The sequence below is a fragment of the Pagrus pagrus genome, assembly GCF_965226575.1.
Source record: "Pagrus pagrus genome assembly, chromosome: 4".
NCBI lineage: Eukaryota > Metazoa > Chordata > Actinopteri > Spariformes > Sparidae > Pagrus > Pagrus pagrus.
This window is the reverse complement of record NC_140188.1, coordinates 22,636,523-22,655,697: the sequence shown is the minus strand read 5'-3', so window position 1 is coordinate 22,655,697 and position 19,175 is coordinate 22,636,523. Positions and strand designations below refer to the sequence as shown.

Below are 19,175 nucleotides of genomic sequence, written 5' to 3'. Positions count from 1 at the left end.
GTATGTACAGTTTTCCATTTTATTTTTGTTTTTTCACCCATATAAGCCATATGTAAGTAGTATTTCAGCTAGTTATCCATACAATCCATATATTATTGTACTTGTGCTGCTGATGATCCCTTCTTTTGAACACTATGTTATATGAACCTGGTCGTCTTGCTTTCTCTTTAACAGATAATATCAGCGAGTTCTGTGAATTCAAATGTGTTACAACACATATTCTTTGTAAATGTGTTCCAAAGAATATGTCACAACTCTAATCACTCATTAGTCATGTTTTTTGCATCCTGTGTCGTGCTCCTGGTGTCTACTCATTGGTGTCATTGGTAATTCCACTGAAAAACTGTCTCCAGTGAAGATTTGCATGAACCAAAAGAAAAAATGACTCAGTCTGCCAGAACTTTTAGATGGTTACCAATATGATTTGCGCATTTTGCATTTTGCAAAAAAGCAATAGAAACCCTCAGCACACAAAAACCATATTAGTGGGACAAAAATACTTTATTGTCAAATTCATAATAATCATTTTACAGCAACACAATAACTTTTCCATATATACATGTTATTCACAAATCAGCCTACGCACAAGTTAGAACATTATTTCAAAACTACAATTCTCAATGGCGCCTACAGCGTTGTCGTGAAAAGCAAATAGAGCTGCCCTCCTGTTTTGTTTTTATTGTGTTTGGTTCAACATGCATGACAAACTGAATCTTGTCTAACATCTGTGTAACTTTGTAAAGAATTGTGATTTAAAGCTCACAACTTCAGTCACTATTAGTTACTTGCACAATGAGACGTCTGATTTGTGGCGTGGTTGTTTCATTGATTTAAATCACATCACATAATCACAGCATGTGGTCGGTGACATCAATTTTACGAAGATCACTTCTTACGATGCTCAACAAGTCAAGTCCTCACATTCTACAGCGCTTTTTATAAATACTGCTCATACTGAAGGTATAACCAGGTAAATGCCCTCAAAAGCCACCGATGGGGTCAAAGTGATGATCCATGAGAAAGATGTTTAATGAGGTACAGGCTGTTATCTGTATCAGAGACAGAGATGAAGCATAGAAAATGAAGAAAACACAAACTAGAGAAATGTGTGTTGCCATAGCAGAATGCTCTCTTTTAGCCCTATGACATCACTGAGCCCTTAAAATCAGGAAGTAACAAGGGAAATGAGACACAAAGCCGCGACATCAGCAAGATTTTCCCTAAAAGTTTAGAAAACAGAAAAGACACAATGTTGCTCAAATGTTGCTCATCTAGGTTTAGGAAATTGAGTTTTGTGTGTCTGAGAATGTGCGTTTGTGTGTTTGTGTCCCTGTCCCCGGCTCTTCTTGTACAAATTGATATAAATATGGACGTAGTTGTCACAGTTGTCATGGTGAAGCTTGTTATCAGCAAATACAAAATATTGTGATTATCTTCTTTAACATTGGCTCCAGTTCACACTTTGCATCAGCTGTTATTGTCAAACTTCAGGATGTTTTGTCACAGTTGCTGCCATACTTCATGTCAGGATGTTTCCTCTCGGGGTCACAAAGGTGCACAGTGCTCAGAGGTTAGGTTGGTTGAGGGCCGGAGCACTGCTCGGTGGGAGCGTGGGAGTGTCGTCTCTAAATGCATCCGACTGAAGGTCTGCAGGAAAAAAAAGGATGTGTTCATCAGACGTTTGGCGTTCACTTTACACGGCACAATTCAACACCGGCTCCCACAGACGTCCACAGTCACTCCAGAAAATGTGAACCTGACTTCTCTTCGTGGGGGCCACAGCTCCCTGGTGGGCTATTAAGGTACTGCAGGTGGGCCGCAGGAGGTCATTTACAATAAATGAATAGAACGTTTTTAATGTTTAATTCTGCAATTAAGTTTGAAATCACCATATTATTATATAATGATAAAATATTCTACATTATACAAAGGATTAAATATTTACATTTAACAATAATGAGAACAGATAAAACAAAGGAGTTAAGCTGTGTTTTTCCTCCTTCCCCCTGTTTGGGAATGGCTGTTCTAGGCTTTTATAGGGTTTTTTTTACATAAACTTAAAGTTGCCATTAGGATTTGTCACACTTTAGTGTTTGCCGAGTGATGAAGCTGATTTAGGTTGTTGTTAGGGTGGGCCTCATATACAGTCATACAGTTTAAACTGATCTGACATTTTCACATCCAAATTTAAAGAAACAAGGCACCATGGAAATGCTGACTCTGTGATAATCACGATCATTTGCTTTGTGGTGGACATGCAATGGGTTTTTCAGCGGAAGTCTCAAATCTAGGTTATTCACACATATTCACACACACGCACACACACACAGTTTCCCAAGAGAAAAAAGAGAAGCGAGGTGACATAAAAATGCTGACTCTCTAATAATCCACTGTTGCTGAGTTGTTTTTTCCATTAAAAATATATTACATGCGGAAATCCAAAAATAAGAACTGGAGCTAAAGTAGCATACAAATTTGTCATTGCACCTTTTTCTCTCACTACTGCCCTTCTGTCAGTTTTGTCTTGGATCTATGATATTCTCTAAACTATACCCTAAATACTCAAGTCTATACTATATTGCAGCCTATATACTCTGTAAAGTAAGGTGTCACCTTCATGATCAAAGTGACAAGTAGCAACATGTGGTCACGGAGGAGTGAGAGGATCATAGAGACACACTGCTGTCTGCAGTATCCCTATAATATTCCTGTGATGTGATCATTCAGGGCCGTTGTGCTGCTGAAAATACACCCACCCTACCAGCCACCTCTGTAAAAATACTTTTTAGGGAGACATGACTAAAGATATCCCTGTGATACAAATGAGCAAATCATCTTCTGCATAAGAGGAAGTGTAAAGCAGAGAGTATGAAAACATAACCAGCTCACCAATGAGTGTCAAGCCTGGCTGCTGGTTCAGTATAACTGACGTCTCCTCCTCTTCGTCCTCCTCTTCTCCCCAGTCTGCGATGTTGGCTGGGGGGATGCACTGCTCCAAGAACAGGTCCTCCTCGTCCTCCTCCATTTCCATGTTCTCCGGAGGCCAGCGCAGCTCTCCGCTCTCCACCTCGCTCAATTCCGTGGGCTCCACGACGATGGAGGGCAGACGCTCCTTCTCATGGTCGTGGTCCAGGTTGTTTAAGGTGGTCTCTGGGCCCAGGACGACCTCGACGGGGTCAGGGAAGATCTGGAGGAACAAAGAGTGGAGAGCTGACTTAGAAATGAGCAGAAAAGTAAGTTCTCGGCTTGAGAGTTAGTAGAATCTGTATATCAGCATTACTTTTAATAGTTGGAGAAATCAGGTATATTGGCCAGTATTGTCCACTCTCATATTGACCAGTCCCACAGCTTTCTCTCTCTCTCTCTCTCTCTCTCTCACACACACACACACACACACACACACACACACACACACACACACACACACCAAAGCAACATCTGGACCATGGATTTTGTGTACATGTTGTGTCTCCCGTTTTTGTTTAATCCTTGTTTTTATTTTATTTTACAGTTTGTGCGACGAGCCGTGCATCATGAAATTGGCACTTTGTGCAACCGTAATATCATCTTGATGTGATAAATTCATTGTGTTTCAACACTTTAATGATGATTTGAACAAGTCTGCATACCTGGAATGGCAATCTTTGGTCCTTCCTTTGCATGTCTTCACAGTTTGGATCTTGACCACTCATCTCATCCATCTCTCTGCAGCAGAAACACAGCCATGATGAGACCACACTGTCTTTTAATACTGTGCAAGAGGAAGGTACATAGAGGAAGTTTTGTAGATCTCTAAAAATTATTACATCAGACAAGTAGGCTCAAACCATTTCTGTCTTCAAAAGTCTTTAGACCCCATGCTTAAGAACTAGTAAAACCTATTTAGATCCTTTACTCAGAAATCATATCCGTAATGTCCTCACAATACCCCTGTTACTGCAACAGTAGAAACTCTGAAGACATTTCTTCAGCATCTATTTCAAAAGAAGTAGGTCAAGACAGGGTCAGTCTTTGATTGATGTTTTGTTTTTAGATAAAAAGACGATCTCATCATATTGATTCTGTAACTCTCAGATCACATGCCTCCCAAAAATGATCTCCTGCACCAAATAGTATTTGTGCATTACGTATATCTTTGGATGTTAGATGAATTACATTTGCCATGAAGGACAATGTGACGGACTGACAGCTGCTGGAAAACTATCAGTAAATTCAGCCCGCTGACTGCTTGCGTGACCTTGTTACTGTCACTCTGACATGTCTGTCTGACTCGTCCACAAGCTTCCCACAGCTTCGACAACTATCCACAGTAGTTGGGCGTTCAGTGGCACTGGACGAAATCACTTCATCCGGTTTTCTATGAAATCACATCACTGCTCCCCTCATGCCAAGATTTTCTGTCCTACATCTGATTTGCCAAAGCTGGTCTGTCTGTGTGAATTATGTGACTGTGTGATCCTCCGAACACACACTGAAACACACTCAGATTAGTGCAGAACCCAAAACAGGGTTTGATACCAAAATGGATTATGTCCCCTGGCGCTCATATTTTATTTTCTAACAGAACAAATGTGCTGTTTTGGCTCACAAAGGCCTGTGAGTCTCAGAAATGGAATGTCAGCTAATGTAATCTTGCAGCCACTATTTGCATTACTATGAAAATCAGCGGTTTCCTTTTAGGCAAACCCTGATCACGGGCCCTTTATCAGACAGTATGTTGGGTCCACAGTAACTGTAAAGTAGTCACTTGTTTTAGTTACATGCATGAGCCAACGTCAATCTGTTTATGGTCTCCAGAAAAGCCGACGGGGGATTAAGTAGGACTGAGGATCTGTCCGAATCCTCTTTTTATCCCTCTCTCCTGCTCCCTCTCTCTTTTTTCACTGCATCTCAGTGTCCGTCCTCCCTCCATAAGTACCAATCACGGTTTGTTGTCTTTGGGCGGCCTGGTGTAATGACTGAATCTGTTAAATCTTGCTTACCCTTTAATGAAATTTCTGTTGAAAGACAGATCTAATCTAAAGTCCTACTTTTTTGTATTTCCTGTCAGCAGCACAAGTCACATCCTGCGTCAGATGAAGTAAATCTAACTGAAAGTGCTTAGGAGGTCTTCCTGGAAACTGAGATATTTTAATAGAGATAGAGAAGATGTCAAGCAGGAAGTGGGGATGTAAATATACAGCAGATCAATTACCAGTCACCAGATGGAAATATCTCAACTATTGATAGTGGATTTTACCTGATAAATCCTGAGTGCTGTATCGTAGGCATCTGGATGCGTTTCAGTTTCTTGAAGACGTTTCACCTCTCATCCAAGAGGCCTCTTCTTTTTTAACAAACTGAAGGGGAGTTGCAGGCTTTTACGCTTAGAACTACACTGACCTGGATGAATGAGAACCTTTATCAACATGATTAATTTGTTGACCCCTTAACCTTTTAATCTACCGTCACTGTCCACAGCTATCACTACTTTGTGCTTAGTGCTAACTACCAAATGTTAGCATGCTAACAAGGTGAACTTCAGCCCTACACTTGCTAAACGTCAGCATGTTAGCATTGTCAGCGTGAGCATGTTAGCAATGCGGAACGGTCCCACACATGCTTTTTGTTTGTTGTTTTTTTTTATTTACCCCACTGTTGGCTCGTTAGATGTGACAGAACGGAAATATGGACCTTTAAATGTTGTAGCTGCTATATTAAATGTTGCCAAAAAAATTAATTGGTACAAAATCTCAAAACCCCAGACCGCCCCCCTGATTTCTGTCCCCCCACCAGAGCAATGTCCCTTATTATTCCACACTGAAGATGGCAACCCTAGTTAGCATGCTAATGTTAGCATTTACTTCATAGCACCACTGACCTGAAGCGCAGCCTCTTAAACTCGCTAGCTTTAAAGTATACTTTTATACAGTATGAAAAAACAAAAACGATATAAAACTCTAACATAGTGGGTCTCAGTTGGTAGAGCACTGAGCTGATGTACAGCGGCTGTGTCCGCGCTGCAGTGGCACAGGGTTCGAATCTGACCTGTGGGCTATTGTTGTATGTCATCCCCTGTCTCTTTCAGCTATAATATTAAATCATACCATGAAAAAGGCCAAAATATAAGTACAAACGATTGTATATTCTATGCTAGTACACACTTGTGTCTCAGTTCACAGAGGCCATCTCCCTGCTAATGTATATCTGCTTTGAGATAGCCAATAAGCTTATGTCAGAGAGTGCAAGTAGACAGTAGGCCAAGGTCATGGGTCAGGCCCACACTTACTGTGAAGTGTCCAGGTCACCAGCTGAGTTTGTGGTTTCTTTTTGACACAATAAGAATTTATAGCAATCAAGAGTTTTAAAAGCTGGATCAGTGGGTCTCTCTCTCTCTCTCTCTCTCTCTCTCTCTCTCTCTCTCCTCTCCACTCCCCTCATCCTCTTTCTCTCTGTCTCTCTCAGATGATTGGCTTTGAACAGAATTGCTCTGTATTGATTTTATGCTACTTTTTTCTTTCTTACCCTGCCTTAATGTGACCGATTTCAGCCTCTATCAACATGCTTAAGTTCACTGTGTAATATGACAAACGAAGAAACACTAAGCCAGTTTGCACAGCCGTCAAAACGAGGACACCCTGTTCTCGTCTAAATAGGATCAGCTTTGGGAGGTTGCTATCATTTCTGACCCACTTGTGAATGTGTGCAGCGCTACAATTCAATTTCTGATATTATGCTGCTGACAACTGTGTCACGCTAAGCTGTTTGTGTGCCACCTGGGATGGAAACTTTCTGCGGCTATTATGATGAAGAAGCTTAACCTCCATGTAATCCCTCTCGTACACACTCTCGAAAACACCTGCATGTTTCAGCTCAGTCAACAATCAGTCTTTGTTTGTGCCCCGTACTGTATTTTGCATGCCACAGGTTCAAATGTACAGTATAACACTATTCAAAAAGCCCTTTGTAATAAGTAAATAAACTAAGGGCTGCTCTGCAGATAATTTGAATTTATAAATGATTGAAGGATACAGAGTTCAATTAAATTAGTCAAAAAGTGAATCAAATTAATCCACAAGGGAGATTTAAAAAGCTTCACTCCATCTGGCTTTTACCACAAAACATGTTTGCTCGCCATCTTTTTTCATTAGTTCCGTATTCTGTGATGATCACAAGTTATATGATCTGTGATATAGATATCTAAGTTAAAATGTGTCTCACCGAGCTGGGCGCTCGCTTAAGATGAGCAACATCAGGAAAAAGGAAACAGTGGGAGATTTGAAAGATGTGAAGGAACTGACACCATCTCAGTGTTGAGCATTTATTTTCCTGTTTTCATCGCAGAACCATGCTGTCTCAATTCAGCAGGGGGTTGCAAACCGGTATCAGTTACTTTAAAGGTTTCTTGCAACATGCTGCGCTGACGCAATTAATGAAATAATGCTGAAGAAATAATGTGGTCCCCTGACAGCAGGCCTGTTTTGCCTGATATCAGAGCTGGACTGTTTGATTCTTTAAACACATGTCCAGATTTAAAGAACTCTTGTAGCCAGTAGGCTGAAGGCACCATTTAATGGAGTCCTGAAGTTGATGACTACTCAAACACTGGGCAGATTGAAATTTTGATAATATTTATATATTTTTGTTTCCCTTTCTCTTTCCCCCCTCCCTCTCCCAGAATAATAACCATCCAATAGAACATCTAACTATATCACTTTAACGTAATGTACTTAAGTTGAATTTCTTTTTGTCTTACATTGACAGTGAGTGTACATTCATGTTTTCTTATCGCTCATTTGTTTCGCTTTTTAGCCTAAATGTTTGTTACTGTAGCGCAGAAGAAAACCTCAAACACAGAGACACACTGGAAATACAATCCCAGGACCACGTATGCCTGTGAGCCTGCAGTGTCAACTTCCTACATCTGTAATCAATCTGTTCTTAAAGGTCTTTGTCTATTCTTTTCCATGTGTGCAGTCTCCTCACCATCAATTGCTCAAATGAGGATTAAACAGTCTAAACCTTTTGTAGGACATTCCAGTAATCATTCATTATCTTGTTAGTACTATAGATAGCAAACCCTGTGTGAATTAACTTGGTTTGTTCCTTTCCTTTCTTCATCTGTAGTAAAAATAGAGCAATACATAATAACTAAATTCATTGAAAGGTCCAGAACAGATACTAAAAGGACCACGTTTGTGTTTCCAAAGTCATAAAGGAGCTTTCAATCTCAATTTCTGTGAAGTCCCTGAAGTGCTCAGAAGTAATCTACAATTCAGTCACAACCAGGCAAACTTCAGCTGCTGCTGATTGTATGATATGTTTTCTCTAGAGCGGCTACTAACTGGAAATGTTTTTTTCCACTTTAAGGTGAAATCTCATGTGCGCCATCTTCACACCTCTAACAGTGTGATGAAGTGTGGAAGATGTGAGTTAAGGGTCGCGATGCAGACATGTGTCCCCACACTCTTCTCTAGTGTGAGTGACACCCACACACACATGCACACACATGCACGCACGCAAACTTCAGCAGCATCTTACCCCTCACATGCAGTCAGACAGAAGTCCTCTCCATCTTGGCACAGCTCCACGGTGGTGAAGCCCTGCTCCTCCACAGTGAGCACAGGTGACACTAGAGGGGGTGCAGCAGGAGGTGAGCAGCTCCCGCAGCATTCCCCCTCTGCAGAGCCCTCAGCGAGGCTTTTGGCCTCCAGGGCGAAGCCTGGATGGGGGAGAGTCCCAAACCCTTAGGTGTCCCAGGAGTTAAGCAGAGGATCAGGAGGTGGATGTGCACCTGGTTTTCAGTTAGGAGAGCACCTGTCTCACTAGTCCAGGTCAGTGCTGAGTCTGTCTGCTAGCCCAAAAGCCTACATGCGCTCCCTTGTCTCCAGCATCCAACTTCCTTCCTCATGTCTCTCTCAATATCCCTGTGTGTCCCACCCCACCCCACTGTCAGGCTTTGGAGAGGAGCAGGATTAGCGTCTCTTTCGATTACAGAGGCTGGATGGGTGACGTCAGCCAGGCTTGACAGTCCCCTCTGATGAGTTGGCACACTGGGTCGCTGGTGCATCTGCAGAGAAACAAATAAAGGGCACACAGATGGCACATGGCCGCACTGTTGATGGAAGCTAAACTGACTCATGAGGAGCGTAACTTCTCGCAAATGGACAAGGAGAAGTTTTGCACGTTTTGATATGAGCTTCTTTCTGTCTTTCCCATCCCGTGTGTTTGTCGACCATGCCTCTGACTGCCCGTTCCCAACTGTGAGTGCTGTTGCTCCATCAGTGGATTTAGATTTGGACGATTCATGGAATTAGCCCAGGGATCAAGGGCTCAGGGTTGGGGAGGGGGTAGATATATATATAACAGGCTCCAACTATTGCTAAACAGACAGAGCGCTGCTAACAGCAGTGTGTAATCCCCTCTGTAGGCTAAGTCAGTAGGCTATATATGGAACAAGGTAGTGAAGGAGTGCAACATGAAGGGCATCCTGTTTCTGCAGAACTTCTGTTACACTGGTTTTACCATACTACTACTATCTGCACTAGCCTCATTCCCATCATAACTAAGGCACTCTAATTAAAATATAATTTAAAACACATATTACAAAATATACTTTTTGCATGTATATGTACTATCTTTAAGTAAGTATAAACATAATTGGATATATTCCTTATAATATATATTTCCATTAATAAAGTTTGTTATACAACTGTAATATGGTCGATTTTTATGTTTATATTATGTTTTTAAATATGCTTCATTACATCTTCTGTGTGTGCATGGGAGCTGCATTCTGCATTGTTTAATTCTGTATTGTATAATGACAAATAAAACCTTGAACTACGAGTGAAAACATTTCCGAGAGCACCTCCCAAATTATGAATATGATTTTGCAGTTCAAAACATCAGCCTGGTCTCTGTGATCTGAACAGTATTTCTCCCTCATAATGCAAGTGTGTATGTGTGTTATGGTAATATATGGTTGTTGCTTCCACCTAAATGCACACTTGTTTTATTGTAATCCTCTGCCTATTCAAGAAGCTTAAGTGTGTGTTTGACAAAATATACTGTATATACACACATGGTGTATGGTACAAGGTTGTACATGAGATTATTGAGAAATGAGAAAGAAGAGAAAACGATAATAAGTCTAAGACAGACCAGCACTGCATCTTTTCTGTGCAAAATACAATGGGAGTGTGTATCCCACATGTATTCCTGCAGATCTTCCCACTGCCTATAAAATAAAAGAAGACAAAGTTAAATTCAGTTCAGCTTCACAAAAGTTTTAAAGACATTCCTGAATCCAATTTTGGACGGTGTACAATTAGTAGTCAAAGCAACAATACAAAACCATGGACAATTCACACAAAATCTGTTAGTCGCTGACTCAGATCACATTAGGCCCGGCAGTCTGGCACTTGGTCTGCAATAAAGGAAAATACGGTGAACATAAATTACATCAACTGGCTAAAAATACCTCGGAGGAAATAACCCTGCTACGTTACTATACCAGTTTAAGTTATCTTGCTCAATCTGGGGCCCTGATTAAAAATGACACTCATCTGTGTAATGTGGCTCGACAGGGGGTGAGACTAAAGTGATTTTATCACTAGTGATAGACCTCAAGTTAAACAGACAAAAACCACTATCTATGGCCTACCTCTTCAACATGGGGCTACAGAGCGTACATCAATCAAGACACAGCTTCACTACAACTGAATATACAAAGAAACCTCATTAGATTTCTAATCAAATCAAACAACCCATATTTCTATCCAGGTCTCCCTCTCCTGCACACACCACGCTGTCCTACCACACATCTATCCTGATTCAGGCAAGGAGACATTAAATGCCCACACATGTCAATATAAAGGCAGGAAGCTCTCCCTAACCCAGCCGGCAGAGGGCAGTGTTCTAACCCTAGACGTCAGCCCTCACATTATCAATGAATTATTTAGAAAGTATATTTCATTTTGGGTTTTTTTTTTTTTTTTTCAGGAACATTTTCCAGCTCAATCTTTGTGTTGCAAGAATTCCTTGCAGAATTAATACCAATAATACAGTCACTGCGAGTCTTTCTCTCCATGCAGTACTGCAGTTGAGTTGTAGTTATGTGCAGAAGATGACCCGGAAACTCAGAGGCAGCAGCTAGTGGGCAGGTGAGGAAGAGCAGATCCTAGAAGACAGGTTAGCATGTGTATGCTGGCTGTTACTGCGTCATCCACCATGTACATGAGAAGACCAATGCAGTACACATTACACAGTAACTTACACATTTGATCTTTTTTACTGTAATTGTCGGTCAAGTCACCTATTGATCGATTGATTCACTGATTGATTGATAATTCCAGGCAAAGACAGAATGCATTAGATAGACACAATAATGTTTTCCAAATTCTTCCGAGCTTCATTAAAGGGCTGCATTCTGCAAACCAGAAAAACCACAAGCCTTTGCTTCCATTAGTCTGTCGAGCTGTGCAGCACCCACTCATTTCCTGGGGAGCAGCAGGTAAGGAGCTCTTCACTGATTCATGCAAATTTGTTTTGTTGATATCACTCGTCAGCATAAAAAAAATGACCTCTGACTAACTCCAATAGTGGCAAGAAGGTAAGCAGAAGTAGTTTCTATAATTGTCAAACTATTTTTTACTTTCTGGGAAATCTCACACATCTGGCAACTGTAAAGGAGAAGTTTGCATGCATGTATGCTGTCATATTACATATAGCATTCATCTGATAGGGACAGATACAGATGCATAAACAAACTGAAACTATTGTTATCACATTTGCAACACCTGTCTCTTGAATAACTTTTATGACAATTTAAAGCAATGACATAAAAAGGCAGCAAACTGAGTAAAGCAAGACACACTGAAGCACGCACTTGAAAGCATAACATTTAGGAACTAGACATGAGTGCAGGTTTGTTGCTGAATTAACCAGGAGTTGTTTGCTCTCTAAAGGTTTTCTGTAAATTTCAAGTAATCAGATAACCAGGAGTTTCAGGGCTTTTGTCTCAGAGCTGTCTGAGCAAAAGATGTTGCAGTATAGACTACATTTCTCTGTATATCCCAAAAAAGTTGATCTAGAAATTCCATCCAATGTCTGTATCTTTTCCTCAGATCTTTGTCAGGTCATCGTTGGATTCGTATCATGAGGTTTATCTGCTGTCCTGGGAACAGCTCTGGTGAAGATGGTAAACACATTTTTATTATTATATGCAAAAACTCTTCACATATCAATTTGTGTTTACAAATAAGACAGTTGACTTTATTTTTTTAAAAATCAGAAAACCGATTACCTCAGAATTACTGAGTAAAGTTCCCTTTATATTTAAGTTGTACAAGCTAAAAAGTTAAAATCATTATTAAAATTATTAGTCTACTATACTTATCAGTAATTAGGGTTAGGGTTAGATACAGTGTAAAAAAAATAATTATCAAAAATTGTGAAAAAAACATGCAAAACCAAGTAGTCCAATGTGATTGTGATTATTGTATTAACAGAACTTATTCTAGATGACCCAAAGAAAGTACAGTAACAAGTATTGATCCTGAATTTCACAATAAGTATGTCACTGTCGTCTGATCACTCTTTAAGGCGAACCTACGCCACAAGAACCGAAAAATGCAAGGAGTCTTGTCCCTGATATCCCACCAAGTAAGCCACTCTTCATCTGAGGAGAATAACTGCATAACATATAACATATTACTGCACAGACTTAAACAAATGTTTTCTAATGGTTGATCTGATTGTCATCACCACTACAGGAAGAGTAGTCGCCTTCACAGCCAAGCTGAACACCGCTCACAGCACCCCCTACCACTCTGGTGTCCTGAAGCTCATGGATGTGCTGGTCAACGAGGGAGAAGCCTACAGTCCTGACACGGGCATCTTCACCTGCCCGCTGGAGGGGTTTTATCACTTCACCGTGCACATGTCTGTGAACGGGCGGGCTCAGTGCGCCATTTTTAAGAATGGAGAGAGTTTGGCTTCGGTGTACCACACAAGTCTTCCTAATGAATGTAGCCAAGTGGCCAGTGTCAGCAGCACAGTGCAGCTGTCTGAGGGAGACATGGTGTGGGTTAATTTATGGGGTCACGGTCGGCATGAGATCATCGCAACAGAAGATAACGATACTGTGTTTGTCGGGTTTTATTTAGGTTAATGGAGTCAGGGTCAAAGGGCCCTTCAACGTCACACACTAATCACAATGAGTGAAATGGAGGATATGAAATGTGTGTTGAAATGTGTGTAATAAATAAAACAGGTTTTTTACTGTACAGGTCTTAAGTTACATATTTTTAGTTATGTCTGTTTATTTTTATGCTTTTAATTCTGAAATCATCTGTATACAGACATGTTTCGTTCATCAATTCGGTCCATGTCATCAAAATCGCACCTTGAATTTCTGTCTATGTCTTGAACTTTTCAAAATTGAGGTGGAGCCTCCGGAAGACTTCACTGCATGAACCTGAACATCGCACCTGAAAGCAACTGTCTACAATCTTAAAGGGACAGTTCACCCTTTAAATCAAAAGCACATATTTTTCCTCTTACCTACAGTGCTATTTACCCATCTCGATTGTTTCAGTTTGAGGTGCCGAGCTTTGGAGAAATCCGCCCGAGTGATGTATGCTTGTTCTCGAATACGATGGAACTAAATGCCGCTCAGTCTATGGTGCTTAAAACACACACAAACAAAAAGAAACCTCAGAAGCATGCATCTAGCGATGGACAAGAGGCTATGAGAGGCTATGATACACATACTCACATGGTATGGACAAGAACAACAAACAACCAATCAAAAACGATATATTGCACAACTTTACACAACATTGCACATGGCAACATTTTGCAGTAGTGCAACATGTTGCACTATACAGTAGCAGGCTAGCTAACTAGGCCAACAAGGCTAGGTAATGTTACAGCTCTTCTGAGGAGGACACTGTCTATGTTTACTTCATGAGCACAACCCTCCTGTCCATGAGTGAGTGGGGTTGGTGAGTGTATTTTGTTAAAAACAAAACAGTCGCTACATGTAATGTCTCACAGCAAAGTCTGTGGATTATCTTGTCATGATTTCTGTGAAGATATATTGCTGTTGAGTCTTCAAAATGTTTTTTTTTTTGTTTTTTGCGGTACCACCTAGTCCCATTGTATTTAAAAGAAGGCAGACATCTCAAGACATAACAAGAGTTGGTTTCGTCATTCTTACACGTATCCTTCACCACAATACTGCTACTACTGAGTGCAATGCTGAAAATCAGTGACCTCACATTACAGAGCCAACCATACCTGTTTTTAAACACCACCTCGTTCGCCGAGAACATTCCAAGATATCTGTTTTTCTAAAATGGAGCTGAGACAACATGTCAAAGCCAGAGGCAGAGAAACTACAACTGATCGCTATAAGTTTGGGAAGGCATGGCTGTTTATTTCTCACTTCGATTCATAATTTCCCTCCTGGTTTAGGTTATCTCCCTAATCATGTTGTAGTATAGTTACACAAGTGTAACATCAATCTTAAGAAACGTGATCAAAATATGAGTGTGGTATGTGAGTTTCACCTTTGCAAATGGGCAGTCCGTAATTAGTACAGACAAACAACTCTGTCATTGCTTAACCATTGCTTAACAAAACTCTGCAAACAGTTACCTGTACTCAACCGTCTTTTCCGCGATTAACCAGTTACTTAACTACTTGAAATGTTAATACTTTGCGAAAACGGGATAATTCATCACTGGATCTTTATGATCTGTATCTTCTGTTGTCATCTGCTGCTCCGTGCTGTGTGTGAGATCCAGATGTTGTTGCAACACGTCTGTGCTGTCATTCTGTGGTCTGTTCGGTTATGAGACAATCTCTTCATCAGCGCCACTTCCTTCCTTCATCAATGCCAAAATGTCTCTATGACAAACCCGCTACATGTGTTGCCACTCTATTCATGCACTAATTTAACTAATTTCCTGGAAAGCCATTGCTTATTTTAGGAGTCCCAATCCGTGCATAACCTTTTAACATGTTGCATCAGCAAGTGACACTGCAAACCAGAAAAACAACCTCGCTTGCGTCTCCTTGTTGTTCAACTGATGGAGAGAAAAAAAATCACAACACTCCTCTGCAAGGAAGACACAGGTACGGATCTCTTTGTTGCATGTGTAGATTTGAAGTACTTGTGTCAGTATTCATAATGAAACCTTAACAAAAGTATCTGGGAATGTTTTATAGGATTTTAAGTTGTACAGGCTTACTTATATTACTGAAAGTGTATTAACATATTATTTTTATATCTCCAGAAGAACATTAGATCCTCATCAGTCGTCGGTCATGGCATATGACACTTCTTCACATGGTAAAAGCTTTTTTAATAATGAATAAACCTGTGCATACATCCGACTGTGCAACAATCGTGATGTAAAAAATGTCTGCATCCGTGTACACATTTTGCTTGGTGTGTATGAACAGTTTCAAGGTTGTCACACTGTCCTTTATTTTGGAAATATTTAAAAAGGGGAACACAAAAGAGCTTGAATGCTTGTATGGATGGCTGACAGAGAGCCTCTGTAACCTCTGGGGCTATGACATTTGAAACAAATACACACTGTTTCATGTCTAATCACCAGCACTGACTTTACCCACTTTAGGCAGACCTGTTGCCTTCACAGCCAAGCTGAAAGTCGACGACAGCCACCCAAAACACTCTGGAGTCCTGAAGTTTGCCACGGTGCTGGTCAACGAGGGCGGAGGCTACAGTCCCGACACAGGCATCTTCACCTGTCCCGTGGACGGCTTCTATCACTTCATGGTGCACATGACGGTGTATGGATGCGGACAGTGTGCCATATTCAAGAACGGAGAGAAAGTAGTGTCTCTGTATCACAGGAATCTGCGAGATAGACTCAGTTATAACAGCAGTCAGGTGGCCAGTGTCAGCAGCGTGGTCAAACTGTCCAAGAAAGATGAGGTCTGGATTAATTTATGGGGGCAGGGTCGACATGACATCTTTGCAACAGAGGATAATGATACTATCTTCACTGGGTTTTATTTAAGATAAAGCTGTCATTATCACATGTTTTGATCATCATACAGTATCTTATTAATTATCCTCATGCATTTTGATCTTCTCATTTTAAATTCCAAGTGCTGCTTGTCTGAAACTGAATAAAATGTCATGCATGGATTATTAAACTGCATTGCACTTGTCTCTCTTTCAGCACCACATTGATGTAATCCTCAATAAGACCAGAAACTTTGTGATAAAATATACTTGTTTTTTGATGGCTATCAGAACCTTTGATGAGGAAAAAAAAGGCACCATTCCTGAGCTAAATGCACAAAAAAAGTACCTTCAAAACTAAAATTCAAATCACAAGATTGGAACCTGCTATCAACATTACACACAATTACACACATTAACACTGGACAATGACTAGTGAATCAGAACTACAGTATATTTTGAATTATAGTCAGCTATGAGACACAATTATGATTCTTCTTTCATCTTTAAGACAGACTCTCCAAATCCATACATGATGTGTAAATGCAACCATTTGTATTGTTAAAAATGTGTATTTGTCTCTACTGAGAGACTATAATTTCACACACGAAATGTTAGCAGCACCTGATAACACAGATAAATTGCCCCTCATTGTGTACGTGATCCAGTTTTTCTTTCACTACAAGTAGCTGTTTGAGAGGAATTTGGAGAATCTGAACCAGTGGCGAGGCTTTTTTGCTGGTTTCACTGGAGCAGGCAGTTGTTTTTCAAGTCTTGGTTGTAGCTAAAATACCTGACTTTAGTTTCAACTAAACAAATACGCTGAGCCTCCAGGTCGTTTATTCTTAAATGTAAGGATTCGCATATTTTCCTTCCAGTGTATGGTCCTGCAATCACTGAATGATTTAGTCAGTATAGTTATATTTTCAGTCTCTCTCTACACAACAGATGTACTTCTATAGGTGTCCAATAAAGTTACCTGAGACTCCAATCAGCCTGCTCTCATTTTCTGTTTACAATTTAGCCCAGGAATAATACTTCATTTTAAAAAACAAATATTTGTACAAATGATTTGTTTTGCCTTTTTGGTTCTTCTCCAAAGTCAAATCTCCCCTGTCATTTAAATTATTTGAAAAAAAGCTTTTAGGTTAATGGAACAGGTTGCACCTGAAAACCAGATGAACAAGTTTCAGCCTGTGTCTCTGCCCTGCTCTCGCATTTGCAGCAGTCTCCCGCAGGACAGCAACAGGTAAGAAGATCTTTGCTCCCCAGTTAGATTTGTTTTATACATGCCAAAATAAACAAAACTGAAAGGTCTTGAAAATAGTTCTTAGTGTTAGTATACACTTGTTTTGCACTGATCAGGGAAATGCAGTGAAAGAGAGCCAAATATAACTTCCTTAATAGTTCATTGTGTTCTTTTTCCTACTCAGTCGGTGAGCATCTGTCACGTGTCGCCATGCAACTTACAAGTTTACAAAAAATTGTGGCTTGCAAACAGTTAGATTATTGATGTTACGTAACCATCAAGATGTTGCACTCATTTAATTGCTTTTTTCAACAGACGTGCACCATCACATCATCTCATCAAACGTGTAAGTCATGGCCTATGAACCCAGACGTGGAGACAACTATTCCCCGTCAGGTAAAAAAAACAACAGCATTTTAAACCCCTTTATGTCATTACATGTAGCTCCTAGGTGTGTTTTTTAATGCTGCCCATATAACTGAAGACGGTCGAAGAGAATAAAAGATTGCAATCAAATAAATATTTATTTGATTGCAGGAATCAAGTCAGCCGAGGAAAGTTCTTTTCATTGTTTTGAAGTCGTATGTTCCTCAGACACACCTGTCACAAATTCAGGTGCCCAGAGATGTTTTGCTCAATTTGAGAGAGGAGAACATGAAAAATAGTCGACAGGTCCTGAGAACGTCAGTGCCATTTTCTGCCTGGTGCTTTTGATGTTTATGTGGCATTAAAGTGCCATTGTGTGTAATATAGGTGCCATGTTTTGAAAAGCAGTCCACTGGTCGAGCATTATAATCCTGTAACACTGTTGGACTCATTATTGACATTCACAAGTAAACAAAATCGATACAGCAGAAGAAGATCACCTTTTTTATTGCACGCATTCTTCTTCCTTCTCAAAAGCTGGTGCCTACATTACCCACAATGCAACTTAGCCACTGAATTACATCACTGGGGGCAATTTATCAGATTGCATAGGCAGCAGTACTCCCCAAGAAACACACTTTGATGTGTAAAATTTGTGGCGTTACCCTTTAAGTATTAATAAAACTAAATAAGTATTATTAATTGTCATCTATTCTTAACTCAACTATGTCACTTTCAATAATTTGCACTTTTTAGTATGTTTCTGTTTTTGATATTTATAGGCATTGTTTAACAACATTGTAAAGTCCTTTCTCTAATTATAATGATGTCGCCCATTCTAGGGATTGTAGCCTTCACAGCCAAGCTGAAAGTCGAGGACAGCTACCCCTGTTACTCTGGAGCCCTGAAGTTTGCCACTGTGCTGGTCAACGAGGGAGCAGGCTACAGTCCTGACACTGGCATCTTCACCTGCCCCTTGGACGGCTTCTATCACTTCACTGTGCATGTGTCTGTGTATGGGCGAGGACAGTGCGCTATATTTAAAAATGGAGAGAAAGTAGTGTCTCTGTACCACACCTCTCTGCCTGATAAATGTAGCCAAGTGGCCAGTACCAGCAGTGTGATCAAACTGTCGAAAAACGATGAAGTCTGGGTGAATATTTGGGGGCCTGGCAGAAACGACATCTTTGCAACTGAAGATAATGACACTGTCTTTAATGGGGTACGTTTGGGTTGATGGCATTAGTGGCAAAATATCAATAAAGTTCTTAGCTGGGCTTTTCTTTTTCTGCAAAGAGCCAGTACTACTTCAGTGTACTATTATTATTATTATTATTATTATTATTATTATTATTAGGTGAATTTTGATACAAATAATGTTAAATTGAGCTTTTGCCTCAATAACTTCAATGTTTTACTTTGTTATGAACTTTGTTGTGCAAATACATCTGACTAATAATAATGTAATACTGTATGGTTTAAATGTAATACTGTATGGTTTAAAATGCAAATAAAAAGAAGTCTGCCTCAAACTGTATTATTTCCTCCGGCAGCTAGAGGCGCTGTCTCAGATAT

The 19,175-nt window shown here is 40.2% G+C and overlaps 4 protein-coding genes across 4 annotated transcripts; 3 read left to right on the top strand and 1 right to left on the bottom strand.

Moving 5' to 3' along the window:
• Positions 1-987: 987 nt before the first annotated feature.
• lbhl (LBH regulator of WNT signaling pathway, like) lies at positions 988-8,857 on the bottom strand. The gene is made up of 4 exons (XM_084351187.1): positions 8,521-8,857; positions 3,630-3,705; positions 2,890-3,187; positions 988-1,647 (listed from the first exon to the last, which is right to left on the bottom strand). Exons 2-4 carry the CDS (start codon positions 3,699-3,701, stop codon positions 1,565-1,567), a joined length of 453 nt encoding a protein of 150 aa, XP_084207313.1. The 5' UTR covers positions 3,702-3,705; positions 8,521-8,857; the 3' UTR covers positions 988-1,564.
• A 3,253-nt stretch (positions 8,858-12,110) lies between these two features.
• LOC311255883 (complement C1q and tumor necrosis factor-related protein 9B-like) lies at positions 12,111-13,268 on the top strand. Its single transcript, XM_084350544.1, has 3 exons — positions 12,111-12,181; positions 12,586-12,645; positions 12,756-13,268. The coding sequence occupies exons 1-3, from the start codon at positions 12,139-12,141 to the stop codon at positions 13,151-13,153; spliced, it is 501 nt and encodes a 166-aa protein (XP_084206670.1). The 5' UTR covers positions 12,111-12,138; the 3' UTR covers positions 13,154-13,268.
• Positions 13,269-15,069: 1,801 nt separating this feature from the next.
• LOC311255969 (complement C1q and tumor necrosis factor-related protein 9-like) lies at positions 15,070-16,176 on the top strand. Its single transcript, XM_084350677.1, has 3 exons — positions 15,070-15,123; positions 15,285-15,340; positions 15,633-16,176. Exons 2-3 carry the CDS (start codon positions 15,316-15,318, stop codon positions 16,040-16,042), a joined length of 435 nt encoding a protein of 144 aa, XP_084206803.1. The 5' UTR covers positions 15,070-15,123; positions 15,285-15,315; the 3' UTR covers positions 16,043-16,176.
• Positions 16,177-17,210: 1,034 nt separating this feature from the next.
• LOC311255574 (complement C1q and tumor necrosis factor-related protein 9A-like) lies at positions 17,211-19,124 on the top strand. Its single transcript, XM_084350153.1, has 3 exons — positions 17,211-17,234; positions 17,550-17,630; positions 18,443-19,124. The coding sequence occupies exons 2-3, from the start codon at positions 17,588-17,590 to the stop codon at positions 18,835-18,837; spliced, it is 438 nt and encodes a 145-aa protein (XP_084206279.1). The 5' UTR covers positions 17,211-17,234; positions 17,550-17,587; the 3' UTR covers positions 18,838-19,124.
• The last annotated feature ends 51 nt before the right edge of the window (positions 19,125-19,175 follow it).

Coding starts and splice junctions, on each gene's coding strand:
- lbhl (XM_084351187.1), bottom strand. CDS start 3,701: ATGGATGAGATGAGTGGTCAAGATCCAAACTGTGAAGACATGCAAAGG. Junction 3,188..3,629: donor ACCAAAGATTGCCATTCCAG/GTATGCAGACTT, acceptor TTGTTCCTCCAG/ATCTTCCCTGACCCCGTCGA. Junction 1,648..2,889: donor GCCAGGCTTGACACTCATTG/GTGAGCTGGTTA, acceptor TTTTTCCTGCAG/ACCTTCAGTCGGATGCATTT.
- LOC311255883 (XM_084350544.1), top strand. CDS start 12,139: ATGAGGTTTATCTGCTGTCCTGGGAACAGCTCTGGTGAAGATG. Junction 12,182..12,585: donor GAACAGCTCTGGTGAAGATG/GTAAACACATTT, acceptor TCACTCTTTAAG/GCGAACCTACGCCACAAGAA. Junction 12,646..12,755: donor TGTCCCTGATATCCCACCAA/GTAAGCCACTCT, acceptor TCACCACTACAG/GAAGAGTAGTCGCCTTCACA.
- LOC311255969 (XM_084350677.1), top strand. CDS start 15,316: ATGGCATATGACACTTCTTCACATG. Junction 15,341..15,632: donor ATATGACACTTCTTCACATG/GTAAAAGCTTTT, acceptor TACCCACTTTAG/GCAGACCTGTTGCCTTCACA.
- LOC311255574 (XM_084350153.1), top strand. CDS start 17,588: ATGGCCTATGAACCCAGACGTGGAGACAACTATTCCCCGTCAG. Junction 17,631..18,442: donor AGACAACTATTCCCCGTCAG/GTAAAAAAAACA, acceptor CGCCCATTCTAG/GGATTGTAGCCTTCACAGCC.